Source organism: Lissotriton vulgaris, chromosome 1_1 (genome assembly GCF_964263255.1).
Source record: "Lissotriton vulgaris chromosome 1_1, aLisVul1.2, whole genome shotgun sequence".
NCBI lineage: Eukaryota > Metazoa > Chordata > Amphibia > Caudata > Salamandridae > Lissotriton > Lissotriton vulgaris.
The window spans coordinates 142,389,180-142,411,397 of record NC_141685.1 but is presented as its reverse complement, the minus strand read 5'-3'; the positions used below and the strand labels follow the sequence as shown (position 1 = coordinate 142,411,397).

Genomic DNA, 22,218 nt, shown 5'->3' with positions numbered 1-22,218 from the left:
ATTCCTAGTGCTCTTGCTGATACCAGGTTCTTCCAAGTTTGATTTTTATCAGATAAGACACCCAGGTATGAGAAGGACTCTACCACTTCTGTTTTCTGGCAATCCATATGGAAGTGTGGGGATTTATCAGCTTTGCCAGACCCTGCTATAATGACAAAAGATTTTGTTTCATTTACTTTAAGGTCCAGCGAAGCCATGAATGATGCATATGTTGTTATGAGCCATTGGAGAGCTTCCCCCGTTCTTGCAATTAACACTGCATCCTTGGCGTAAGCTAACATTGGTAGGGGGTTGGTGTCAAACACGGGCATGTTCGGGGATGAGCCCGAGAGGGCTGCCTCAACCCTGTTCGTATAGCTGGAAAAAAAGAAACGGGGCGAGGACACATCCTAGCTTAACTCCCCTAGCGATCTTAAAGGGGTGGGTTCATTCCCCATTTTTGCCATACGGGACACATGCAGTGGCATTTAGAAAAAGTTGGCGGATAAAGTTAATTATAAGTGAATCAATCCCCGTCTTCTCCATTAAATACCAAAGTTTCTGATGGCTCACGCAGTCAAATGCAGCTGACAAGTCTATAAAAGCCATGTAGATTTTCCCGTCTTTCGATCTGGTATATTTGTCTATACATAGTGACAGGTTTAGACATTGGTCTATAGTGGCTTTTTCCCTCTGGAAGGCATACTGCACCTGCATTAAGATGTTTCTTGGGTCCACTCTTCCAGCCTGAATAAAAGGAACCAACCCATAAGTTTGGCAGTTATGTCCAATAAGGAGATAGGCCTATAGTTCTTTGGGCTTCCCCAGTCCCCTTTTTTGTATATCAGAATAATTACACAATGCTTCCAGGAAGGTAGAGTCCCATCTATAACTACGCTGTTAAAAACATGTGTTAGCAGCGGAGCCCACAAATCTTGGTTTTCCTGAAAAAGATCTATCGGCACCCCATCAGGTCCTGGGGCTTTCCCAGCAACACAGGCTGCCAAGCCTCTCCTGACTTCTAAGAGTGAAAAAGAAACCTGCAATTTAGAATCTGTGTCATTAGAGGGCATCACAGGAGCAGTGTTTGAGGTGAAAATAAATTCTCAGTGTGCCACCCATGCTTCTTCACCTACATATGAGTCCAGTGTCGGATCCTTAGTATTTTTGAAATAGGGAGTGTTTATCACTTTCTAAAAATCTCTGCTATTGCATGTCCTAGCCGCCTGATCGAGGCCTTCCCAGGCCTCCTCCCTCATCTCTTTTCCTTAGAACCGACTTATAGTCACTGCATAGCGATCTCTCTCAAGATTGGTATGTTTGCCAAAACCAAAACCAGTGGAGAGGCCGCTGGTGGAAATTGGAGGACCTGCTGGGGGTAATGATTTAGTCCCACCATAGGGCTATCTGATCTTGCTAACAACCAAGGATCAGCCCTCTCCCCCGTCACGGAACCACCAAAGAATTTGAAATACTTGTCACGGATAATGGTGAGGTTGTTTCTTCCGCTATCGTCTTAGAGTGTACATTAACTTGCGGTAGCAACATACTTGACCGTGTGGGAGGTCCAGGTACAGTACAAAGATTGGAAGGTGAGGCAACGCCAAAATTAGTGTGTGGGAAGAGTTGGTTGAGTTCCATGGCTGGTCGCACAGGCCCAGGGCATGGACGCTCTGTGGGACACACAGTTATTTCACCCTGACCCTCGATACGAGATAGCCACTCTTCAATCTGTGTCAATTTTTGTAGAATAGGGTCCAGGAAGGTAGCCATCATTTTTTCTACACTTTTCCACAAGGCGTCACCAGTTAACCATGGCAAAGGAGTTGTGGACAAAGTGGTCAAAGTCAAAGGTTGAGGTGTACTAATTCCTGTGTTTACCATGTTAGTGGCCCCCTGTGAGACCTCGCACCATTGGTGTGGGTCTCCCTTCCATTTTTGCTGTTGCCTCATGTATTTTTTCTGGTGTTTTGGGCACTGTGCCACTGCTATCCAGTGCCACCGTGCAAGTGCTCCCTATTGTAAATTGATGTACTAATCAGTGGTTCCATGTTTGGCTATTTGGTTTACTTGTCAGACCCTAGTCTAGTGCACTGAGTGTGCCAGGGCGAGTAATCCAAATGCTGCTGGTGGGCCTGCATCACTGGTTGTGCCACCCACAGAAGCAGCCTTGTAAAATGTGTCTAAGGTCTGCCATTGCAGAGCCTGCGTGCAGTCTGGTACTGTCATGCTGACTGGGCAAGTGCACCCGCTTGCCAGTCCCTAAACCTTCCCTTTTCTTCATATTAGTCCCCCCTATGGAAAGCCCAAGGGCAGGGTGCATTGTAAGTATAGGGTAGGACAGGCCCTGGTGTGTGTGGCATGTCCAAATAGTGAATTACAGCCATTTTCGTTTTTCACTATTACAAGGCTACATGTACTCCATAGGCCAGAATGGGCTGTTAGAATTGTTACATTTTATAATCCTAACAGGCTCAGAGAACATGGTGGAAGTTCGAGTTTAGTATGCCTGAACTAAGAATAATAAAATGCATCTTTTAGTAAAGTTTATTTTAATATTCTGTGTTTGCAAATACCACTTTTAGAAAGTAGGTATTTGCTTGTCTAACCATTCAAACCTGCCTCTGCTAGTTTGTGTATTCCTATGTCTGGTTCCTGTGAGTGACAGGGCTGGGGAATTCCAGGAGACTGGCTGAGTCACCCAGTGGTGAATAGAGAGATCTGCATCTTGATGGGAGGGAGGAGTGCACCTGAACTCTGAATAGGGCTGTACCTGCCTTCCACAATGCTGGCTCCACCCCATGGGAAGAGGCTGATGTCTCTGCCCTGCACACTGAAAGAAGAGAAGGAAGACTGTGAACAGAGTACTCCAGAACTGTCATTGCCTTCCACAATGCTGGCTCCACCTCCTGTGGGGCGTCTGATGTGCTTTCCCTGCACTGTGAAAGGAAACGAGAAATCTGGTAAACAGAGTGCTTCCGAACTGCTTTGGACTGGGCAAAGGCCCCTCTCCCCTCAGAGAACAAAGGATTTCTGGGTATAAATATTGGGACCCTGCTCCCGTTAAATTAGATCACTTTGGACTACAAGGAGAAACCTTTACTGAGGAGAGGAACCTGAAGAAACTGAGGAGAGACTATTCCCAAGCTGAAGTGCTACTTGGGGGAATGGCCTGCAGTGGTTGCCTTACTGCCAAAGGAAGGAGAAAGGAACTTTGTACTTTGCTTTCAACTTGTGAAGGATCTCCAAGGGCTTGGAAAAGAGCTTGCCCCCTGCTGAAGTCTCAGTGATCAACAAAAATCAAAATTAGGGAGTGAAGAGGTGGTGCTTATCAGCACCAAGGTGGATGCACCCTCCTCTAGTAAATGGTTCAGATAATCAAAAAGGTCCAACCTCAAGTAGTTAACTGGGAGTCCAGATATTGTTGGCATACACAGTGTTTGTTAAAATACCCCTCACACACCAAAAGGACCCTTGGTGTCATGCTTCATCATAGGGGTCTTCCCGTTCCGCTGCGGGACGGGATCAGACCCCGTCCTGACGAAGAGGCGTTCTGCCTCGAAACGTGTTGACGCCACTAGACGATTAAGCTCATTGTCAGGCCTATCAGTCTCCGCTACACCTTTTTAGGTTTCGCCCTGGCCGTAGCACCTGCGAAGCAGGTGCTCCGCCCAGGGCGAAATCTTATGTCCTACAGTATAGGGCTTAGTCCCGCCTCTGTCTTCCATTGGCTAGCTCCATAAATGGAGGCTAGACATTGGAAGACATCGTTGTCAGTCACTTTTTCCCGGTCAGAACGCGAATCGGGGGCGTTTGACTCTTTTTTAAGTCTCGCCCCTTGTTGCCGTGTGTCCCGGGCCGCGCTGTGATTGGCTGCCGGCCCGGGACACCCCCGTGACATCATTCCCCGGGACGCGCTGTGATTGGCTGCCGGCCCGGGACAAAAAAAAAAATCAGGCTCGAGCTTCCAGGTTTAAATGTTTTTATTCATTACTGCGAAAATAACATCTTCCCAGTGAAACTTAGACAAGCTTGTCATGGCCTACAGTGACAGTCCTGCCATGCACAAAGTGGGTGCTTTTCTGGTCTAATGATTTTCGTCTCAGTGTGGAACCAGAGGCCCAAGTTATAATCCCGGTTCTCTCACTTGATTAACAGTGTTATCCTCTGAAGAGCACATAATCTTCCCGAGTCTTACTTCCGACCCATGCTGAAATGAGTTTTTGAAAGTGGCAAATACACCATGTAAACAGTTTAACTTATACTTATAAAGGAGCTGCCTAATAGATGCGTACTAATCCGTCTAGGAGCCTACTGTTTATTTAATGGAAGAAAACAAGTGTGACTTCACGGTTAAGAGTTAAAGATAGAGAATGGAACGCTGAGCCCTGGTTGGACCACGCTGCTTACAGGAAAGGGGCGTTACTCCTATCCAATTTAAACACGCCCTGCAGCTCCCCTACCCCTCGCATTAACTTCTACTCGCCGAAAACAAAACAAAAACGTATTTCCTGCGTGGTCTGGGCAGGGCACGGCGGGTTTCCTCAAAAAGGCCAGAAAAGGAGGAGCCAAGGAAAGCCTCCCCTCCCTTCCATGCACGATAGTTTAGGAGAGATTAGTTAGATTCCTGTCCACTGAGCACTCCGTGATGGCTTCTCCCAAAGCACCCGCCTTGCACTCGTTTTCAGTAAGGCGCCCCCAGTGAAGCCAAGACATTGACATGGGAGGGTGGGGGTATTTTATACAAAACACGCCCTAAAAGGACAACTTCCTCTGCAGCAGTTTCTTCTACATGTACTAGTTCATTTTACTCACTATTCTCAAAAGACAGAGTGCAACTCTCGGATTTGAGGAAAGGGGAATGTATTATAATTTATGGGAATGTTCTACCCACGGTAGGCTTCAACATTTTGACAGACGGGTTTCTAATTCAGCCTTACGGTTGAGCACCGGCTGCCCATGTTTACAAGTGTCGGAGGGGGCGGGGGGGTTGAGACGTGGAATGCTGTCTCCCACAACTTCTGCCAAATAGCTTCACCCTTCGGGCAGCTGGGAGCCGGACTCGCTGCCAGCCGCGTGAGGCAGTCGTTGCGTGTTGTTACCACGCTCTCTGTGGAGGTTCGAACATTCGCGTGTTGTTGATGGCTCAAAGGACATGCGGGGCCAGACAGGTGGCTCGTCAGCGGGCTGGAGGGCAAGAAACCAATCATCCCCTGCCACATGGCTTCTGGCAAAAATACCAACATTGGGGGCAAGAGGCGTGCTTTAACGTCGCGTAAGAAAAACATCGTGGCAGTAAACAGGGTGCAAATAACGGCGCAGCAAATTACCAGTGTGGTTCGATAATTTAAAATGAAAAGTAGTTAAGTCTTATGAATAATTACAAGTTGAAAAATGTACCTTGACACGAGGTTAGTTAACGTAATACCAACGTTCTAACGCAAATGCTACTTAAATGCCTCCATCAACAATGCACATAATAATAGGTATGGTTGTGAAATGCATACCCAAAATAAGACATCAGTGTTAAGTGTAGCAATAAAGCAAACTCTTAACACATTACCTTCCTGAATAGTACTAAATATTGTAAACACGCGAACCTAACCCGGGTGAAAACCTGCTACTCTCAATTGTAACAAGAAACATGAAATTACCCTTAGAAAGTTGAAGACAATAACCGTAAAATGGCCTACAACGTTCAATTTGAAAGATGAAAGTCGTCAAAAAGTACAATATAAAAACAGAGTGAACAGCATAAGTGAGAAAAATCAGAGCTAGCAAAGGATCCCTCCTCCTGCTGCTCTTGATGGACTATCCACAGAGCCCGCTTCTAGTGAAGGCCCCTTATTTATGATATTTCCCAACCCCTACCAACAAAGCAGAACAGACTTCCATGAAGTGAATGTTTTGTGAAGGGGATTAAGAATTCAAACCATTATACTTGATTCAAAGTTCTGATAGGAGGACTGATATTTGATGCTCTGTTCAATATGAAATGATACTGTTTAGGTTTCGCCTGGCGAACAGCTGCGCAAGCAGCGTTTCGCGCAGGCGAAAACTTTTGTTTACAAGTATGTGGCTTATTCCCGCCTCTGTCTTCCACTGGCTAGCTCCATAAATGGAGGCTAGTCGTTGGAAGAGAGAGGCGTCCGTCATTCTGCGAGGCGACTCGTGGGAGTTCCAGAGATTTTTTTCTCATCCAGCCCCTTTTAGGACATCAGTGCGGCGGTGGGCGGGGTTTATTTTTTGGGTCGTCCATATTTCTTTTGGTCATTCCACGGCCGACCGCCACCAGAGGAAGTCCAGGTCCAGGTGAGTGCTTTTGATTGTGGCCGTTCCCGCCGCCCCCCTCCCGCTGTCCGTGTGCCCGTTCCTGCACCCCCCTCCCGCTGTCCCTGCCTTTCCCGCCACCCCTCCCGCTGTCCGTGCCTTTCCCGCCCCCCTCCCGCTGTCCGTGCCTTTCCCGCTTGTCTTTTACTCGTCTCGTGTATCCCGTCTTATGTCGTCTCCCCTTTGTGTGTCTCGTTGCTGTGCTTGTGCGTGTATCCTGTCTCGTCTATCCCATCTCATGTTGCCTGATCACGGGACCGAAGCTCCCCCCGCCCGGTTCTAGACCCAGCAGACAGCGCCAAGAGTCAGCCAGAACACCCTAACTTCATGCCTCAAGAAGTGCCCACCCAGCCCAACCTCAATGGCCGCCCTGCCCCAGGCCAAAGTGCAGCACAAAAGAGAAACTGCTGCGCGCCCTAAAAGGATGCACTACTCCCCCCCCGCCCGCCCCCTCCCGCTGTCCGTGAGCCCACCCCCCCTCCTGCTGTCCGTGAACCCGTCCCCCCTCCCGCTGTCCTCTGTCAATATGTACGGTATGAGCGTTTCTGTATATTAATAATGACCATTCCTATGGCAGGCAATGCATATGGTTTGTAACTTGACTTTTTGATAAGCATGAAAAGTTATAGTTTCTAGAAAAGATTTGAATTTCTACTTTCCTGTTAAAGGCATCGAGTGAATAATTGACTGAACTATTTTACCAGAACTTGAAATTTCGACCTGTTAAACATGGATCTCTGGGACAAATCTGTGAACCACTCACTATCTTGGCGTACAAAGGTGTGATAATGTGGTGTACACGATCCACTGTTCTGCTGCAGGGAAGTTTGTTCTCTGCTATTTTATGCTGTTTCAAACCTGTGCAAGGGTCTGCGACACGTTATGTAATACCAAAATGCCTCGGGGGGGAAGAGGGGGCACAGTTAATGGGTGAACCCGCTTAGTGCACCCCTTGGGTATTTAGTGTAATGCATCCCCAAATTGGTTCAGTGTTTTAATATGTATAGCCTTGTCGTCTACAGTGGCTTAATGCTCTTCCCTTGAAAAAGACTGCAGTCAGCGGTGACTCGGTGTTCCTCCTTCGGCTCAACCTGTGGTCATGTTGATTCACTGTTTTTAACTTGATTAGCATTTTAGGCTGGGATGGTTCACTGTCATAACTTGAAAACCCCAATGGTCAAGCATGACTCACTGTTCTTCGCTCAGTAAGCAGTATGGTCGAATGGCTCCTTGTTTACTAGAAGGTGATGTGATGGCCGAGGTCCTTGTCTGCCATTCTGTTACGTGCCACAGGGAATGTCTCTAGGTCCCCCCGCTTGGTGCAGTGCTGGCCTCTGTAACACTGTTAACCTGGAGAACTGAGCATACTCAGCAGAAAAGTTGGGCAGGTGTGGAGATGCGGGTGAGGCTGGTGAGATCTTGGGAAGGGAAATATGAGATTGGCCGCAAACAGGGAAGTGATTGGCAAGTTTGGAAAATGATGTGGAAAGGGCAAGTTTAACAAACCTCCATAACAACTGTCTACATCCTCTAATCCTACTTCATTATTACAGAGCAACTTTTTTTTACAGGCGACATAGAAAGAGGGAACGTGTACCGCTTTTGAAAAAAGAAATTTGTCTTGCTGCTGCAAAACTATTTTAAGCACAAAGTTTTGTCATGTCCTTATTTCGGTTAAAAAAATGTAAGCATGGACTAAAAAGAAGTAGGCCACCTTGTCATTTCTAACAACTTCCAGAAATAGCAGTAATCAAAACTTGCTCATGACTGGATGCCTTTCTTGTCTTTTTCAATTCCTACATCTGAATTAGTGGCTTTCATCCCTGCGATTGTCTTTGTTCCACACCTACAGAATTTTGGTTTCATCCTCCTTTTTGATTGGTTGAGTGTCCTCCTACTGCCCGCATTGAGATCTATTTTTCTACTTATGTCTTTCTCTGACATTTGAGCTTTTTGCACGCCACAGGAGTGCAAGTCCTTCTCCCTCGCTCTATACTCTTTGCTCTACTCTCTTCATCTCAGTCACTTTTACTAACAGACGATTTCTCGTATTGCGCATCGGAGTGCAAGTCTACATCTAACTTGGCCAAAATCAAATCCAGCTACAGGAACAGAATACTAACTGAGCCTCCTGTACCTGTGAAAGACATCAGAACACAAGTTAGGCGACCACCTTAGTGGATTCTCGGGAGCCTAGAAACCTGTGGTGTGGCTTTAAGGAAGAATATGTATATGAATTACCTATTGCCGGTCGCCAGTAGGTAGCTATAGTTGGGACCTATTTTCCATAGGAAATCCGCAACATTCTATTCCCAATGTCTTTTGCGCTGATTGATGAATCTTCGTGAAATTTTCAAAACTTGTGGGGTACTCCGGTCTGCTCCTATCCAGAAGCTAATGGCAATGTAAATGACAATGCCATTTATTTATTTGTTTTCAAAACCAACACATAAATACAAATTTTGTCATTTACAATGCCAATAGCTCTAACTTTTCCAAAGGCGAAACCATTGCATTGTAAATGCTTGTTTAACTATACCAGCTTGTGACTAATAAATAGTTGTTTGCTTTCACAAAGCCAGGTATCATTTTAGATTCACTTTTCCAAACACCCCTGACCCTACCTACACTCACTCCAACTCACATAGCACCCACATTATTCAAGGTGCTCCAGCGTAGTCGCTAGTCGTAGCACGCCCGTCCCGCAGCAGAACGGGAAAACCCCTATGATGAAGCATGACACCAAGGGTCCTTTTGGTGTGTGAGGGGTATTTTAACAAACACTGTGTATGCCAACAATATCTGGACTCACAGTTAACTACTTGAGGTTGGACCTTTTGATTATCTGAAGTCTATGAGACAACAGACTTCATCCCCAGTTCCCCAGAGTTCTTTGGAAAGTGCCTGCTGCTGTTTTGGGCCTTCTGAGGAACTGCGTGTCGCAAGGGGCTGGAAGCGCGACTCAACGAGAAGAAGCGTGTCACCGATGCTGTACCTGCCGTCGCAACTCAGGAGAAAGGAGGGTGTCGCCGCTAGAACTGTCGCACTGCACTGCATTGGAGAGAAGCGTGCCGCAACGAAGCGGAAGCGTGTTGCTTCTGCTGCCGTCGCAACTCCGGAGAAAGCAGGGTGTCACCGCTGCAACTGTCGTGAAAGCGCAACGCAACTTAAGGTACATTGACGCAAAGTGTCGCATCTAAGAACTTAACTGAACTAAGCTTAAATCTACTATCTTAAAGTAATCATAGTGTGTATTTTTGTTGTTTATGGTAACTCTATATAAAGTCTACTAATTTTATTTATAAAACCTGTGCGGTGTCATTTGTAGTGATGTCACTGAGTTACTGTATGTGGTCACAACTGCTTAACTTACAACGCCTCTGAAGTAAAGCCTTGCTGCTCGCGCCACGCAACCTAGAGGGAGAGCAGGGGTTATTTTAGGTGTGTTATCCCCCTTAACCTGACTAGAGGAGAGGGTCCCTATTTGTCACAAGTACTTACCTGTGCCAACTAGAGACCCTCAAATCTAACACCCCCCTTGATTTTGTTACTCGAATGGTACTGGCAGACTTTGACTTCTGAATACCACCACCCCTTCACCTCTTAACTGGCGATTCATTATTAAGATCAGGGTGGGTACAAAGGTCGAGCTCCCTAATAGGTGTATCGTTGAGGGCAAGTATAATGGGAAGAATTTCCAAGAGGCTTGGTACCGGGTTCTCAGATGTAGTACTTGCAAGGGCTGAGTGGTAATATTATCGACACTTGTGTCACCTAAGGAGGACTGCATCTGGTAGACAAGAGGCTCCAGTGATAAACGCCGCTCAGTTAATTCAATTTCGTGCATGAGTACACTCGTTGCCCTGGTTCAGAATGCATCAAGCGTGTCTGCAGTTCCTCCACCCAGCCTCTTCTTAGCTCCGACGGGTGTGGACGGGCCTGCCCTTGGCCTGGGCTTCGACCGGGCGCGTACCGCACCGTGGGAACACCTAACGCTTAAATGCGCGACCCCGGCAGCACGGGGGTCGGGAGTTTTAGACCTCCTATGCAGGATTGAGGGAATTGCATCCTCTCCCTCCTCCAGTGACTCAGGCGATGGCGGCTACAACAGCCACGGGAACACGTTGTGCTTAAATGTGAGAGTACAGCAGCAGGGGGGTTGGGAATTGTAGTCCTCCACCTGCGGACTGCAGGAATTGCATCCTCTCCCTCCTCCAGTGACTCAGGCAATGGCGGCAACAACAGCCGTGGGAACACGTTGTGCTTAAATGTGTGAGTCCAGCAGCAGGGGGGTTGGGAGTTGTAGTCCTCCACCTGCGGGACTGCAGGAATTGCATCCTCTCCCTCCTTCAGTGACTCAGGTGATGGCGGCTAGACTCTGAGACACACATGTAAGTCAAATACTAATCTTCCTGCGGAGAGGTTGGAGTTTTGTTGTCTAGTGGCAGTTTTGACTGACCAGCATGGCTAGTAGCACTGAGGGTTAATTATCCTGCTCCAAAGAATGCGTACCAGGCTTTTATCACAAACATGACTGTATTTTATGAAGATTATAGCAATGAGTTACTGGTTTTGTCATAGAGATCCTTTAGGTACTTGTGCAACGTCTGGTGCACTGCAACACCTTGCACTGATCGGGGGAGTGAAGGCTCAGGTGCTGTGTGTTCAGAAATAACATGAGTTTAATCCACCTGCTGCCAAATTCCTTGTGTGTCCAAGAGTTCTCAGGCAACATTAACAATTTAAAGATGCCTCCTGTGAGTAATATTTCTGCTGGAGCGAGATCAGCGTTTTGTCTAGAGGCAGTTTTCCCTCATCATGAAGTAGCAGAGAAGGGTAATGTGACTGTCAGTCAGTCAAACCACTTTATTCAGTTAATTAATACCATACAAGTAAAATTCTAATAACCCAGTACACAATAAAAACATTTAAAATCCAAATTACAACATGTGAGCAAAACAAAATTATCAATGTTACAAAATCAATTTCATACGCATAGAAAACCCCCAATAGTCAATAGCACATAGATAGACAAAAGGACTACCACATTAGGGGTATTTCCAAGAAAGGCAGCAAAAAAGGAAAACAATGATTGTATGTATATAGTTGATACTTATGTTGCGTTTATCATATGGTACCTTTTTTGTCTGAGACGAACGGCTGCTACTAAGAAGCTTGCAATATTAAAAATCTCCCATGGATCAATCAACATTTGGAGTTAAATTAAAGCGGGTTTAACCTGTACAGAACATTTTTTCTCTTAAAATAGGAACTTAGAACTTCCTGCGAATCACAGTATAATGGTTGCAAAACATTATAAAATACATAGTATCCTGTGGTGAGAAATTGTCACAGGTACACGGACTCAAATCTTCTTGCCTACTCCATCCTTGGGAATTACTTAAAAAGAAGTGAATTAGGTTAAAACGGAACCTAGTTAAAAGCAAACGGTGGAAGGGTTTAGTAACAATTCTCAGGTAAGGTTCAGTCCGAGGGGAGGTTTTTGACAAAAAATAAGCCTTTACTGATGTTTTCAGTAGCTCCCGCTCCTCACGCTCCACTGACACTCCACCGACAGGAAATTCAAGAATTGGGTTTTAATCCAAGTCAGGTCCTCTTTTTTTATTGTATCCGGTGAATAAAAAAAGATCTGGGCGCCCCAATTTTAATAGTCTGTGCTTAACGTAATAAAGCCACAGGATACTACTAGCTTTCTCCAGAGTGATGCAGTCCCTAATAATCTGATAGTTCAATGTTAAGATTAAGCCAGGTCTTGAACCGAAAGACCACTGGGGCCAACCTCATCAGATCTGACACATACCTAACCCCTAGCAGAATGGACATAGAATGGTGACCATATGTGTTTGTTAAAGCACAGAGAGCGGGGAACGTTGTATATGCCTCGGAGAGGTTACTAAGAAATTAATTGGCGTTCTATTAGTGGCATGTGAATTAAAAGAAAGTAATGAAGTGAGATTTCCTGGACATTTGCTTGTTCGTCCTGAACTGGGTTCTAAATTCAGGGCACCTGGACTTGGCTCTACAAGTTTCCTTACCCTTGTTCTGAGGAGGCCAAGAATGATATAAAGGCCGAAACGTATCCGTGTCAGCAGTCTTTGACAAGAGGAGTCTGATTATAATTGATATATCTTTCTGACGAGTGAATTCACATTTCTGAATTAAGGTCTCTTGAGGGGTAATTACCTTGTGTGCATATAAGACAACCTCAAAGTGTATTTCCTTTATTTAATAGATGAACACTGTTTTTTCTATCAAATGGGTAGAAGGAATTTTATGAATTGTGTTTTGGGATGTCTATTTATTTGTAGTTTGCATATATGTTTGTATGTCCAAAAAGATGATATCAAAATGAAAAAGATAATATCGAAATATTGATGACTAAAAAATTATTACAACAATAACTAAAAACGATAACTAAAAGTTTGTACAAAATGTGTCTGGTATATTATTTTTTTAAATAAGAAATATGAACTAACAACAGGACTATGTACTGTTAATAGGGCAATATAAAGTTCCCTATGTTTAAGTAGATATACATATATCTTTTCCTCCTTGCCAGACGTTTTTTCTTTACCTTTTTGTAGTACTTTGCCCAGGTAGAGGAGGGTCATTTGGGTAAACCACTACATATTTTCTGACTAATGTAATAAAGCCATGGGATACTACTAGCTTTCTCCAGAGTGACGCAGTCCCTAATAATCTGACGGACAATGTCCAGGGCCGACCAAACAGTCAGTATGAACAGCAGTGGGCAAGCCAATCCCCCTGCCCTGGAGCAGGACTGCCCACTCTCTCTTTTTTCTCTATTAGGCTGCTGCAGTTGCCTACAATGGAGAAAATAGCCCGGGTGGGGCGTGCTCCAATGCGCCTCACCACTTGTGATTGGTGGAGCCTGGAGGAGAGGAACGCTGCCTTTGCTGTTGACGAGAGCTGCAGGCATAGAAAACGCAGGACGGCGGGAGCGGGAGCCGGGACCCATCCAGAAGCGGGACAATATGTTTTATGTAATATTTTGTTTTTATTAAATGAACCCCTCCCCCCCCTCCGCCACGACCCCATTTCCACAGCCCCCCCACCCGCCCGTCATGCCGGCCGCATCTGGCAGTAAATCTAGAAGGCCTTACATCATAATTAAGTTGTTTAATGTGCCTAAACAACAATGGCCTTGAGGAAACGCTCCACGCGGTAAAGACGGAAAAGAAAGACAAGAGCAGAAATCATTTGCTACTCTTTTCCTTTTGGTTGCTCCACCCTCTACCCCCGCCCTTCACATTTATGCATAGCTATTATTTATCCTTCACATCCTCCCTTGACTAAACCATAAAGCAAAAACACTTACCTGAGTCTTTTCCTTCTGTCCTAGGGACGACCGCGGCCGAGGCTCACCTAAGGGACTGAAGTGGAAGACCCTGTGGGAAAGAAGAATATAACAGAGACAATCAATCATTGTGACTTCCTGTAATACTAATAAAAAGTGCATACCAAGAAATCATTCAATGCAGTGTGCTCCTTCTTGACCGACTCTTCTACAACGGGGAGCTACATACTCTCCCTACAGGGAATGGGAGATAGACACACAGAGACCAACAGACACACAGGAAAGCAAAGTAGGGAAATGTTATATACAGTTTTTATATGCTTGCATGTGTACATTGTTTTAGAAAGATGATGGAACTATTGATTTGAATGCACTTTCTTTTCTTAAGTCACAAATGTATGAGACCGTTCAGAGTCTGGAAAGCACTGCACAGCCCCTGCCCTGAATGTTGCCTCTCAGTGTCCTGAAGATGCCCCCGTGCTCGTGAGTCACCCTGGGGTCAGAGGCCTCCCTCACCTCTGCTGGAGCCCCGGGGGCCGGCTGCCTGTGAGGAGTGGAGCCCGGTGTGTTATTCCCCCCAGGAGTGACGCGCGCGCTCACTCCTCGAAACAAAACAACGCGTCTCGGCTGCGCATGTGCGGAGCGAAGACACTACTTCCTGGCGCCGAGTTAGGTCCTTGCACGGGGTACGGACTGTGAACTGCCATGGACAGAGGGCGCTCGGTCTCACTGCGCCTGCGCAGAGGAGAGACACCCCCCCCCCCATAGAGGAGCCGAGTACGGACTGTGGACTGCTCCGGTCAGAGGGCGCTCGGTCCCACTGCGCCTGCGCAGGCGAAAGATAGAGATCTCACTGCGCCTGCGCAGAGGAAAGACACCCCCCCCCCCTAGAGGAGCCGAACCGATTTGCTTTCCGCTTACATTTCAGTTGTATCTCATTCACTGTGTCCTTCATTCTTGTGCTTCTTTGTGTCTTGTGCTTCTTTGTGTCTCTGCTCGGACCCGTCCCACCTGTGCTGGCACTGAGCTGTAGTCCTTCACTGCCTCCGTGCTGCCGGGGCTGTGCTGAGAACTAAATAAATACCTCTTTCTTGCACCGACTTCTGGAGTTCGATTGTCTTAACAGCGGTGTCTGTCCTGGGCGCATGCGCAGTTCATCCATCGGCCGTCTGTAACCAGAGCTCTGCTGCGGGGGGGGGGGGGGGGGCAGTGTTTGTCCTGGGCGCATGCGCAGTTCATCCATTGGCCGTCTGAAACCAGAGCTCTGCTGCGGGAGGCAGTGTCTGTTATCATGTCCTGGGCAGTTAACCCAAGGCCTCTGTAACCCGCGGTGTCTATCTCCAGCGCATGCGCAATTGTTAATTCAAGGCCTGCTGAACTCGCGCTCCGCATGCGCAGTTAACCTAACCCAAGGCCTCTTTAACCCGCGCTGTGGGAAGCTGTGTCTATCCCCAGCGCATGCGCAGTTGTCCATCTAGGTCCCTCTTTAACCCGCGCTCATAGTTCAGTCCCTGGGTACACAAAGGCCTTGGAAAGCTCAGGCCTTGGAGAGCCCAGCATCCCCAGCAGGGAGCCCAGCGCCCACAGCAGGGAGGCCAGCACCCGCAGCAGGGAGCACAATACCCGCAGCAGAGAGCACAGCACCCACAGCAGGGAGCACAGCAACCCCAGCAGGGAGCCCAGCGCCCACAGCAGGGAGCCCAGCACCCGCAACAGGGAGCCCAGCGCCCACAGCAGGGAGCCCAGCACCCGCAGCAGTGAGCACAGCGCCTACAGCAGGGAGCACAATACCCGCAGCAGAGAGCACAGCACCCGCAGCAGGGAGCACAGCACCCACTTTAAACCCCAGGTGAGGGCACGAGGTAGAACGAGTGTCTGGTGCTGGGGGGTCTCAAGCCTGCAGTCCGGGATTCCTTTGATGTTGTCCGCATCGATCGATGATTATTTTGTATCAACAATGTTCATTGACCCTCATTGGTATAGTTGGGCCGCAGCAAACATTGAAATTTTTTCAGGGTTGGATTGGGATTCAAAATCGGCCCTGGCACGACTAAAGAAAAGTGGCCCACATTTGCCTTTTGCCTTTGCAAAACACTGCTACGGCGTTGTTTTATTTTTTAAAAAGTGGGGGGGGGGGGGCTGTGGGGAAACACACCTGAATGCAAGTGAGCCCACTTTTGCTCTGGCCCCCTGCCCCCGCTCAATAGGCATAACTTAATGGGCCGGCCCCAGTGAGAGAAAGGGAGTGACACCTCTGTCCTTTGATAAAAGGGAAGTAGTAATTGAGGCCCATCTGCCTCCAGAAAGGCCACTCAGGCACCCACTGGGCCGCTGGCGGGATCCGAAGAACACAGAAACCGTCAAAAAAGCCCAAGTGCCCGCTTTACCAATCTGATGCTGCATTTTTTTCGCCTGAAAAGTCTGTGTGATAAGAAGATCGACTTGAATTCCGTTTTTGGCTTTCACCAGAGTAAAGGGGGGAAGCCACATCAATTAAAAGTGAAAGAACACACTCCCAGTCACCACTGACTGCGCTTCATTGTACCTGGGCCTGGGCCTGCACAGCATCATCTGATGAGTCTGAAACTCCCCCAAATATGTCTCAACCTCACTAGGGACTCAGTAACCAGGTAGCGGTCAGCCAATGCCCATCAGGTAAACAAGCATTGGCATAGCCAGTAGGTCTCGCGTTTGGGACCTTATAAGTGTTTAGTTATCCAGCACAATATCCTTGGTGCAACAACATCAACTGTTGCATGGCTAAACACTTATAAGGTTCCAAAGGCAAGGCCTATTGGCTAAGCTAATGCTTGTTTTCATTGGTTCCTGTTTGAGCCTTTTAGAGATGCATGCTTCTGTTTCGTCCTCGTGTCTAACTACGTCCGCCTTTGGTTGATCTAGGTCACTGGCACTCACAAACATTTTCCCCGGGGCCGCAAAGTTTGGTCTATGGTGTCACCGAGGGCCGCCCTGATGCCAGCGGGGGTGTTAAGTCTGGGATGGGGAAACAAAGCATGTATATCTAGTGGCTGTCTTTAAGATTGAAGGTGTTCCTAAAGATGAAGGCCTAGTTACCTCTTTTTCCTAACTGCAATTAACCTTTAAATAAGTGTTTGCTGTATATGTACGTTTCTTTTTCATGTTAGTTCTGAGTCGAGTAAACAGCAGCCCAGTGCTTCTGCTGCCTAGGGGTCCGCAAGTAAAGACCTGAAGGGCCTTATGCGGCCCCCGGGCCGTACTTTGAGTATCACTGATCTAGATCATCCCTGCGACCGCCCCAGCTACATATGTATATCCATGTTCTCCAAAAGGGGGTCGGGGTTGAGCCGGGGCCGCTGTATCGCCTTTACTCTCGGTGGTCCCATGGGAGTAAAAGCTGCTCATTCTGCTAATCCTTCCCTAACTTTCCAGAAGTGTCAGATCAGACAGGCTCGCTGAGTCATTATTGGTTACTGAGCGAGTTACATTTTTGCAACATTTCTTCAGCGAGTCTGTTTATTCCCAATGTATGGTGACAAGAGGCTCAGATCAGATCCTTCCTGTTTCCCTTGCTAAGCCTTAGCACGTTCATTGGGGGGAGTGGGAGTGGTAGAGCTGGGGCTGCCCTTCAAGATGCTCACACCCTGCACAGCTCAAGAAGCTGCCATGGCTTTACAAGAGAAACAAGAAGAATCAGAGAAACTGACACAGGTCAGACACAGGGTACCAGAGAATACTAACTGAGAACTTGCTTGTTTGCACAGTCTTTTTAGGCCAGATTATTTTGAATGATTGAATGTATCGCTTTTTAAATTACTCTGAACGCTTCTAAGACAATCGCATTTTAAATTTAAAGCTTTTTGAAATAAAATTTTTTTTTAAACTGAAATTGAATTGAATGCTTACTGTGGGGAAGCCTAACTTACTTACGTCGAACAGTAGAACAGAAGCTGGGCGGGGCAGGACCAGTGAGCACAGCTGAGAGGACTCGCCCTTGTGGGGAGCAAGGGACAGGTCAGCGCTCTAGTAGTTAAGCAAAAGCCTACTTATGGTGCCCGCAGCACCGACGCGCAGTGTCACGCTGCGGGAGTGCCTTAGGCAAGCCCATCTGCTTCCGGACATGGTCAAGGGCAAGGAACCATGCGGATTCGTCCCAGAAAACGGTAAGCTCATCACATATGATAGAGCAGTATTACTCTCATTGAGATATTCGGGTAGAGCCCATTGTGAGATGACTCTAGCGCCAACAAGCTTGATAGGGAAGAAGATGTCATGCCCATCTGCCGGACTAAGTTTAGCTCAGGCAAGATTGAAGGGCCACTGCAACTAGATAGGCTCACAAGGAATGAGCAATGGGAAATGGGACTTATTAACAGTAGATCCTTTACCAGCACACACCACAGAAATCATAATGCTAATAGAGAATGAAGAACTTGCATTCTCTTCGTTACTGAAACGTGGTTGAAAGACTGGTCCGCCCCTGACATCATCCAAGGACTAACCCCAGATTTCCTTATCCAAAGACAAGATAGGATGGGAAAAACGGGAGGCGGGGTAGCAATCATTTACAAAAATGACTATGAATGCATGATATCGTCCATTACCACCACCAACAGTGAAACTGTACAATTCAGCCTAAAACATCGGCTACTAACTCGTTTTCAGGCATATTGCTCTATAGACCCCCAGGACCCCCCACTACATTCCTACAGGAATTTCCCAGCTTAATAGCAGACATGGTGGCCAGCAAGAGCTCCATTACATTATTGGGGGACTTTAACTTCCATCTGGATGAACCAGATAATACCAAAGCAGTTAGATTAATTCATGACATGGAGGCCATGCAACTGAAACAACTGATAAACACAAGCACCCATGTAAAGGGTACCATACAGGATGCCATTTTTAGGTCTCGTTTACTCCGCCTTGCAGGAGCACGGAGGGGAGTGCCACAAGCATGAGTGTATGCTTCCAAAAAGAGCTGACTGCGAGCGCACGCACGCTGACATTCTAACGTGCCGCAAGTGCACGCAGGAACTACTTGCATCTTCAAATGGCACTTGCTTTAACAAATCTCATCAAAGATTGCTCCTACCACTGATGCACGTACATCTATTGGGAGAATATTTGAATGCGCTTTACTTAAACAAAACCTGTTCATTCAACGATGGCTCCGTGGATGCGCAAGCATCAGCCAGAGCTCGCTTTGAGTGCACTTTTGAATAGTTAACAACATGCCACTTAAGGACAGCCACCACAGATACGCATGCAAACATGAATATCTAGGACACCAAGCACCTGTAAAGAAACTAGTTTTTGCAAGCTTGTTTTATACTCAGACTTTTGAAGATGACTGTCGGGAGTTCAGGTATTGTTGCAAGATTTGCTCCTGCTTCCGAGTAAACAACCAGAGAGGTCTCGTCCGTGGCAGAGATGCATTTTCAGAGTCTCAGAGTCCTCCAATTCAATCTGTTTATTAGTTTAAAATGAGCAATAAACAGTTAGTGTAGACTCGTACTAGGCTTCGCCAGCAACATGAGTCAGAATAGAATAATATCATATCTCCTCAGAATTACAAACATGCATAGATGGTGCCTTTAGCATGCCAATGCACAACATTGATGATATTTTTACACCCACTATTAGAGTGCATGATTCGCTGTATATTTCCACTGCTGCTCTGATCCTTGACAATTTTTTTTTTTTAATAATTAGAAAGGAAACACCAGAGCAACACTACAAAGACAGTAGGAAACGATCTTGCACAGGCAACGTTTATTTGATTAAATATATTTACCCTATTTTAAAATACAGTTTATAGCACTATACCAAAGGAAACACCAGTGCAACACTAAACAAGCATTGGCATAGCCAATAGGTCTCTCTTTTGGAACCTTATAAGTATTTAGTTATGCAGCATGAAGGACTGGGCTAAATTTAAGGCCCAGCGGTGCCAGGGGACAACACCTGAAACCTTTGTGGGTTACCTGTTCTGGCGTACAAATCACAGAGACACGGGACACTTCCTTCGGCGTCAAAGATCAGCGTTTATTTACTGCAGGGACACAGAAATCGCTAGAAGTACAACAGAGTGTATGTTCAGAGAGTCTGCTTCGAATTGCAAAAAGTGGATCGCTCCTTTTATACACCTTTTCGCCATTGCACAACATACAGACAAAAGGTTACAACTAAGTTCCCACAGTAAACTTCAAAAGGATCGCATTCATGCTTTCAGAAGCCCGGAACATAATTACAGTAGCATGTCGGTTCCCAACTGTAAAAGCACGCTACTCCACCATTAGGCACATTCCATTCTGGTTGTAAACGAACGAAGAGAAGGAACAGAAACAGGTGCTAGGAAGACAGACAACAGATTGGAAAGAGTGCGGGGGGCAATATCGGAAGCATGATCACAGGATCAAAGGATTCGAGCCTAACGCATGCAAGGCTGAAACAATAGACCGGCACGGCAAGATGAGCCTCGAGCGGAGCCATCTGCTTCTGCCGTGTCATCCCCCTAGTCATAAAGACACACTCAAAGGAATATGCATCTTCCGCAAGAGCTTGGGAGTCCCAGGGTCATCAGGCGGACATCGTTCGTTCGCCGGCTACGTGAGGGCAAGAAACAAAATGGATGCCGTATCTAAAATGGAACCCGAGGGTTCAGATGAAGAAGTCCGTAAATAAGACAAACTCTTCAGAGTAGTGTAGTGAAAACACGTACACCTACTAAACTCGTCATTTGCGGTTCGTAGATACCAAACTCATCCATATTCGATCAAACCCAAAACGTCATTACGATTCTCACGGAGCCTCAGACGCTCTTTTTGCCCTCATGTAGGCAAGCACTAGTCGACATCAGAATCAATATCGATATTCATTAGATCGTTCAGATGTTGCTGGAACATTATCTTATCCATCAATGTCTCTCTGGTAACAGATGGCCTTCTTATACACGTCGTAGCACAGAGGCTACATAAGGCAGGACCACACTGTACACAAAGACAACACGTGAACAGAAACGTCACAACAACCCCTACAATCATCAGAATCTTCCAACCCCAAGTCGACATCAGGCCCCAAAACCATCCTAGAAGCGTCCAATCACCTTCGTCCACGTGTATGGACTCGGAGATTTTATGCAACTTCGAGATGGCTTGATAAACAGTCTGAGCGTTATCAGGTATGAAAATACAGCAGCTCGAATGGATCACCTTGCACACACCACCTCTATCTGCGAGAACAACGTCTAGAACCATTCGGTTCTGTAATGTCATAAGTCTATCCGCTTGAAGCTCTGCTGTCAGGTTACCAAGAGCACTCGCAGTTATATTAGCAGTCGATTCCACCACACGAGTCAACTGTCTCAGGTTCCTACTGTTGACCATAGGTCCCCAAAACGGTAGGAAACCCTTGAAGAAGTCTCCTGCTTCTTGACCGGCAGTGTCCTCTTTGCTAATAACGCCTCTCACAACTCTAGTCTTGTGATAATCTGAGGCGACTGTAAAAGTCAGTGGTAAAAGATTCGCGATATAACAGGTGCCCGAGAAGTCACGAGGCAACCACGTATAAGCGCGATCATAACAGACAAAATAGGTACCCTTGGCAGTCAGAAATACAGGGGAAGAGAGCATCGGTAAAACGTACGTCTCAGTACAAGCACTCTTCCCAAGCTGAGCTCTCGGATTTCGACCAAGACCTTGCAGACAAAAATGACCTAGGTGGGGTACCATCCAGATCGGAGACAAGCTTTTAAGCTGTCTATCATCCACTGACATACTATACTCAGCCTCACTCAGATCCTTGTATGCTCGCACCTCTTCCTCTGGAATAAACGATGCATCGAAAATATCTCTATCTAGATCAGCAATCGCTATCGCCAAAGACTTGTGGTACGGGCCGGGACCAAGGTCTGTGGAGCGTGGCTCTCGACGGGGGTAGGAATCTAGTGCACTACGGAACATAGTTTGAAATGCTCGAGCTGACCCCTGGGAGCTATAGGGAAGAACCAAATACGGAATACCCTTATCCATGGTATGTGGCATTAACCCACACACCCAACAGTTGGTAGTGTTCATCACCAACTGATGCTGATGCAGAAGTTGGACAAAGGAATTATTCATGAATTCCGCACGTCTAACCTGTTCATGTTGGGGCAGAAGATGAAAGGAATGTGGAGAAATAGTGGGAACAGAATTCAGATTATGAGAAGGAGGGGTAGGTGAAATGGAAGGCAATAACGACTGAATCCCAAAATACACTCCACCCACCAGTAGCATAGAAACAGTTAGGAGCAACATGAGAACCTGAAGTAAAAAACATTTTGTTCGCAAAATCTTGTGCAATTTGGATCTTTGCGCCGACATCCTCTCGAATTCCGACAGCTTAGAGAACTCCATCCTCTAAAGACCGTCCGCAAACGTTCTTGACGCACCTCGTTCTGAGTAGCGATTATCAATTCCCAGGAGTTCCCAGAAACCGACAAAAGTAACCGACCTAGTGTCAGAAACCTGCTAATCAGAAGTAGGTACCCACACGGCCTTACGGTCAACCCAGATGGTAGGTTTAATTAATTAAACATTCAATTTTAA

The 22,218-nt window shown here is 46.7% G+C and overlaps 1 protein-coding gene across 1 annotated transcript in view; it reads right to left on the bottom strand.

Annotated features, from left to right (window-relative positions):
* Nucleotides 1-426: 426 nt before the first annotated feature.
* Nucleotides 427-22,218, bottom strand: part of LOC147737824 (uncharacterized) — a 56,640-nt gene continuing 34,848 nt past the window's right edge. Inside the window, exon 3 of the mRNA XM_086924981.1 lies at nt 427-726. Coding sequence (XP_086781107.1) covers nt 427-726 — 300 coding nt within the window. The remainder of the gene's footprint in view (nt 727-22,218) is intronic.